We start from the raw sequence: 6,140 nt of genomic DNA on the forward strand, positions 1-6,140 counted from the left end.
TTCATTAATTACACGTATGCGTCTCTAAAAGCCTGACCTGATAATTCGATCGAAAATGCCGAGTGATCGAACCTGGTCAACCGGCCTCTTTGACTGTTGCTCTGACTGGAATAGCTGTAAATTCCTTATCCTTTCCTTTCCTTGCTTATTAAAAAGGTTTATATATTTGTTAAATCATGTCAAAAATTTTCTTTTCTGTTCCTTATTCTTTCTAAGTTACAGAATAAAAAATTATCTCCTTATAGTGATTGAAATATTGTTAGTTTTAAGACTCAAATCTTTTCCTGTCACAGGTTGTTTGACATGCTGGTGTCCATGCGTTGCTTTTGGCCGCATCTCGGAGATTCTAGATAAAGGATCATCCTGTAAGTATTACAAAAACGTATATTATGATCAACTTCAAGCCTATGATCTAATGGTTTCTAAATCTCATTTGATACATGAAGTTATGAGTTCAAATTTTCTATATATCAAACACCTTTAATTTAGACCACCCCGAAGAGATTTCTCCCACTATTTTTGTGGGACAGAATCACCGAAAATTATAATACTTGGAGATCAGTGACGTGCTATGAGAGCCCTAAACAATAATCATGGCAAAAAAGAAAAATAAAGAAAAAGAAAATGAAGACTATTTAGTGACCGTTTATATACATGGAATATGTACAATATTTATACATATATGCATATAAATAGTTATATAAAAACTGACTTGTAAGATGTATATTTGGTCTTTGTGCAACATTCAGATTGTTGCGTAAATGGGACGCTTTATACACTGCTCTGTATTTTACATGCTTCTTCTACTTTTCGACCTTTCTATTCATGCTGTTATCGTACAAAACTGAGAGAGCAATACTTGTCGGGGGAGAATCATTGTGATGACTTTGGGGTTCATTGTTTCTGCCATTGTTGTGCCTTATGCCAAGAGTATCGTGAGCTCCAAAATCGCGGTTTCGACATGTCTACTGGTAATATTAATCTCTCGCTCTATCTGTGTCTGTGTGTGAGAGATAAATATATCCTTTGAAAATGAAAATTTTCATGGGCTATCAATGATGGGATTTTCCTGGTTTTGCTTAGGATGGAGAGGGAATCCGCACATGCACAATAAAGCAGTGTCGAAGGCCCCAGTTGTGGAAGGAGAGATGATGCGTTAGTATGCTGGAAGATTTGCTTTGTGTATTGAGTTATACAAGGTCAATGTTTGAAAAATATTGCACTGTTTACACAACAAAATTTGACCATGGTTGGTGTGATAAGTTGTTAATGATAAATAAAAAAATTAAAGTCAATAATGGACTTATATTAGAATCAATAAAAACTTATCATGTTAACTGTTGTATTTATGTGGTACTTTAGCTTGTAATGTTGAATTAATATTAAATAAGTAACCATTCAGAACGCTAGCTTATTTTGTTGAATAATAAGTACTATGTAGTAAATTTTAAATAATATGTTGGAACAACTGAGGTGATTAACTCTTCTGTTCTTATTTTTTTAGGTTAGGCGAGATATATATATATATATATATATATATATATATATATATATATATATATATATCTTGAAGTGATTTGAAGGGGTTTTAAAATAGGCTGGACTTTTGTTCGATAGTAAGTGTTATTTGTCAAAGAGATGTACTAGGTTAGGCGAGATATATATATATATATATATATATATATATATATATATATATCTTGAAGTGATTTGAAGGGGTTTTAAAATAGGCTGGACTTTTGTTCGATAGTAAGTGTTATTTGTCAAAGAGATGTACTAGGATAAGACTACTAAGAGCTTTGTAGTTCACTTAGTGCTCCATGTGTTTTTGATTGAGACATTTAGGTTCTGTTGGGTTACCATTGGGGGTAGATTCATTTTCTCTTTTCATTTTCTAAACCCATTTTTTGTTTCTCAAATCTTGTATTCATTTTCTCTACCCAATCCATTTCGTGTTTTACATTATTTTCTAGTCTAGTTTTTGCTTTTTCTTTTTTCACTTTATATTTTTCAATTAAAAATTCAACACAATTGAAAGAGAGTGTTTTTTGATGGGACAAGTCAATTTTAGAGCAATCCACATATTTGGTTTTTTACAAAAATGCTATTCTATTCAATTTTTGTATTCAAATCCTATTTTTTTTGGGATATTGAAAATAAAAACTATATACAAATACAATCAAACAAGTTTTTAGTAGAGAGTCCCACGAAAACTAAAAATGAATACAGAATACACCACTTTTTTGCTCAAACCAAACAGACCCTTAGGATTCTATTCCCCTATCCTTTAATTATTGAATTATAAAAAAGAAGAAGTTAAGATTGCCCATAAAAATTTCTTGTAATTTTTATGCAAACAAGGTAATATGTACTAAATACAAAGAGAACTAATTGATGGAATTTTGTACTTTTAGGTTCAATCTCCTTTCAGATGGTGAATTGATATATTATATAATAAAAGTTGCCTTCTAGAAGATTTGGTTGCAACAATTGGCTACAACCTCATTGTAAAATTTATTTTATTAATTGTTGGGATTTTTTAGTTAAGGTTAAAGTCTAATATCTAAGTTTCAAGAAATTAAAAAAACTACTCAGGAAAAAACTTCTATTTATTATCTAATTAATAGTTATTAGTATGGTTTAATTTAACTAAAATTAGATAATATAAGTTTCAAGAAATTTAAAATGAAACATAATATTTATTTTAATTATCTTAATCATGTATTTCATAATTTGTATTATATAATATTATAAAAAATTGCACACTAAGTACCCATAGCCCCTCTTTAAGTTGAATCTAAAGAGCTAGATGTTAAATTCGGATTTTTAAGTGATTCACAATAATATATTACGATAGTTTTAATATTATTTTTCAAATATATTTTTTTTATATAATAATTAAATTAATTTACGCATCATGCGGGTACATTATTTGTTCAAATAAAAGGGAGAAATTAAATTAATTATTAAAATATCTTTCGCTTTACCAGGAAAAGTGTCTTTATATAATATAAATATAAATATATATATATATATATATATATATATATATATATTTCTTTGTCCTCGCATCCATTAAATGAACCTTGTGTAAAATTAATGAAGATATTGACAAGGTGCTTGGTCAAAGAAAACATTATTAGGAATTATAAACACTTACTATTCATATCTCAATCGATCATAATGTGTTAGCCCTTTGAGCGGCAAAGAGCAGTGGGAACATCCAAAGTCACCTTGCACTCATATTGATCACACAAATTATGTGCAAAAATAAGACATGGATAAGGTGGCTTTTGTGATGCTTTGGTAGTAGTAAGTTGTATGGTAAGGAATCGTCACTTATTTTATAAAAATGTAAAATTAAAAATAAAAATTTCTTTCGTTTCATTTAAAATTTGAATTTTCATTATAAAATTGTATGTGAAAAGAAAAATTCATAGCATTCTCTCTCCTATTTATGATCTAAGAAAATCTACATGGCTTTACTTCCTAAATATTATCTAAAAATGAAAATTACATTCATTTAATTAAAACCAAAGGCTGAGTTATGGAGTGAAAATGGGTTAGTTACCCTTCCGCCCTATTAAATAAGCCTTCTAGAAGACTAGAACAGTGTCAAGGTCAATAACAAACCCAGGATTCAGAAATGAGGGAGGCCAAAGTATAATAAAAAAAATTAAAAAAAAAATGGTATAGACCAAACTTAACATAAGCTTGTTCAATTGCATTGTGTTAATTAACATCATAATATATTCGTGGTTATTCCAGATTATTCTATAATGAACTATTACCAATTTTATATATGGTGATTTTTCAAAAATTTATTTGATGGATTTTAGAAATTGGGACATCAAACTAGATGTTAACAATACTGCATTTTCAATATGAGCTTCTAAATTATTTCGAATTTTTCTTAATAAAAAAAATAAAAAATTGAACATTATATTTCCATGATCTAAATAATAAAAAAAAAAAAAAAAGGCAACAATAATTAATTATAAGGAATTTATCCTACATCTACCTAACCATTTAAATAATATTTTGACATAAGATTGACAAATTTCTCTCATTTCTTAAAAGTAACATTACCAAAAAATTTATTACAGCAAACACAACTAAAAACTTTTTAAAAAGTAACTTAAAAAATATAACATTAAGCACTTTATAGTTCACACCATATGAACTAAAAATCATACATTTCATAATGCCAAATTTGTGCTTTATTTTTGTTGTCAATATTAGTTTGTCTACAAGTAATTCATGTTATTTTTGGGATAATTGGGTTTCTTTGCCAGCAGATAATTCATATTTTTTTGGGCAATTGGGTTTCTTTGGACCAAGTTTGTGCTTTTTTTTTTTTGGTTATAATCCAAAGGTTATTGTAATTATTCTTTAGGCAACTGGGCAAAAGGGATAGAATAGAACATATACTCTTGGATTTCTGGGGCTAATTTATAATTTTTTTTTGGAGGGAGATGGCCAAGATTGCATATTTTGGGGCAAATTGAAAATTTTCTGTGTACACACATACTAAGAATTTTTTTTTTTTTTACAAAATTGGGGATTGGGGTGGGGGGGTGTTGGGGCATGGCCCCCCCAGCCCAAGGCTAGCCTAGGTCCGTCTCTGAAGGTCATGTCATTGAAAGTAACCATCCAAATCCAAACATGCCACATAAACGAAAACAAAAATACAGCATGTGATGATTATTCATGTAGAAAAGAGATCAAGCATATTAGGATTTGTAAAATTCACATGCGCATATGAAACACTACTTCTATGGTAAGCATGTTCATCAAGTTCATCCAATATGAACAAAGAAAATGTTTTGGCAATCAATATATATTACAAAACTAGATCAAAATAGGATTAGTTTGGAAATTATACTTGCATGCAAAGAGTTTTGGCAAAACAAGGTTGGGGGTTCCTTCAAAAATCGGCCTCCAAGTTAGTTCTTTGGGCAACACCTCCTATGCTTGAATAGTTCCCCTTCAAACATTCCTTTTTGTCTTAAACATTTTGGGCACAATGCCTCTCTTAAAATATTCCTTTTTGTCTTCAATAATTCTCCTTCACCTAATGCCTTTCTTAAAGAGCTCTCAATGCTTAACTATTAGCATCGAACCATCCTTTATTTATAGAGAGTAGAAGCCGTGGTTGATGAGTTTGAGTGTGAATTACAAAACTCCTCAAGGTTGGTTATTTGATATTTATCTCAAAAATAATGAGTGGATTAATTTACAAATATGAAAAATCGAGCAAATAACCAAATTTGCAAACAAGTCACTTTTTGTTTTGTAAATAAAAAATGGGGTCTTTAGTGTGAACTCATCAATTCCACATTATGTAATGGTAATGGATAATATCACGTGTTTTATCAGGGCCTTACTGGGCTATCACTCGAACAACTCACCAAGTGAAGGGCAAACACACTTGAAGTGTCATTTGCCTACCCCTAAGTGCCAAACAAAATTTAGGTAGAGGTGAAGTGTTGAACAAAACTTTGACCCCTAGTTGGTCAAAACGTCAAATGATGACATTTGATTCAAAGTTTGAATTTGATCCAATTTTTATGTTTATATCATTTTTTTAATAGGGAAAATCATTTGCCATTGGGGATTTTTTTTTTTAATTTTTTATTATTATTTAGTTTTAGATACATTGTAGCCTCCAAGGAAATTTATAATTTTCATTTAATAAAATTTCATAGTTTTCCTATAATCTTATTAAGGTGGATTCTAATCTCTCTCCTTGTAGAGTCAAGGTTATTTTCTTAAAGTAGATGTGTTTTATTTCTTGATGTTGGGTTAAGATAGTTTGACTCTGGTTAATTAATTCAATTACCCAAGTTGATTAATTAGATTCAATTGCATGCAAATCGTGAAAGCACCAACAAATCACCAAATAAACTAAATACAACGAAAATTAAATTGACATGGTGATTTGTTGACAAATGGGAAAAACCTTTCTCTAGGAAAAAACCCTCTACCGGGTAACTTTAAGGTCACGACTCCCAAGAATTCACTAATCAACAATCAAGCAGTTACAAGTATAAGGAATCTTACAACTACCCTGACCTATCTCAAAATACCAATCTACAATTGAATCTTTACTTTAATACACAATTGAACTTGTTCTTGTA

General features: G+C 29.7%; 1 protein-coding gene across 1 annotated transcript; it reads left to right on the forward strand.

The window, feature by feature from the left end:
* Window positions 1-1,243, forward strand: LOC115979513 (cell number regulator 2-like). The gene is made up of 4 exons (XM_031101568.1): window positions 1-116; window positions 294-365; window positions 750-971; window positions 1,084-1,243. The coding sequence occupies exons 1-4, from the start codon at window positions 56-58 to the stop codon at window positions 1,158-1,160; spliced, it is 432 nt and encodes a 143-aa protein (XP_030957428.1). The 5' UTR covers window positions 1-55; the 3' UTR covers window positions 1,161-1,243.
* Window positions 1,244-6,140: the final 4,897 nt, after the last annotated feature.

This window comes from Quercus lobata, chromosome 3 (genome assembly GCF_001633185.2).
Source record: "Quercus lobata isolate SW786 chromosome 3, ValleyOak3.0 Primary Assembly, whole genome shotgun sequence".
NCBI lineage: Eukaryota > Viridiplantae > Streptophyta > Magnoliopsida > Fagales > Fagaceae > Quercus > Quercus lobata.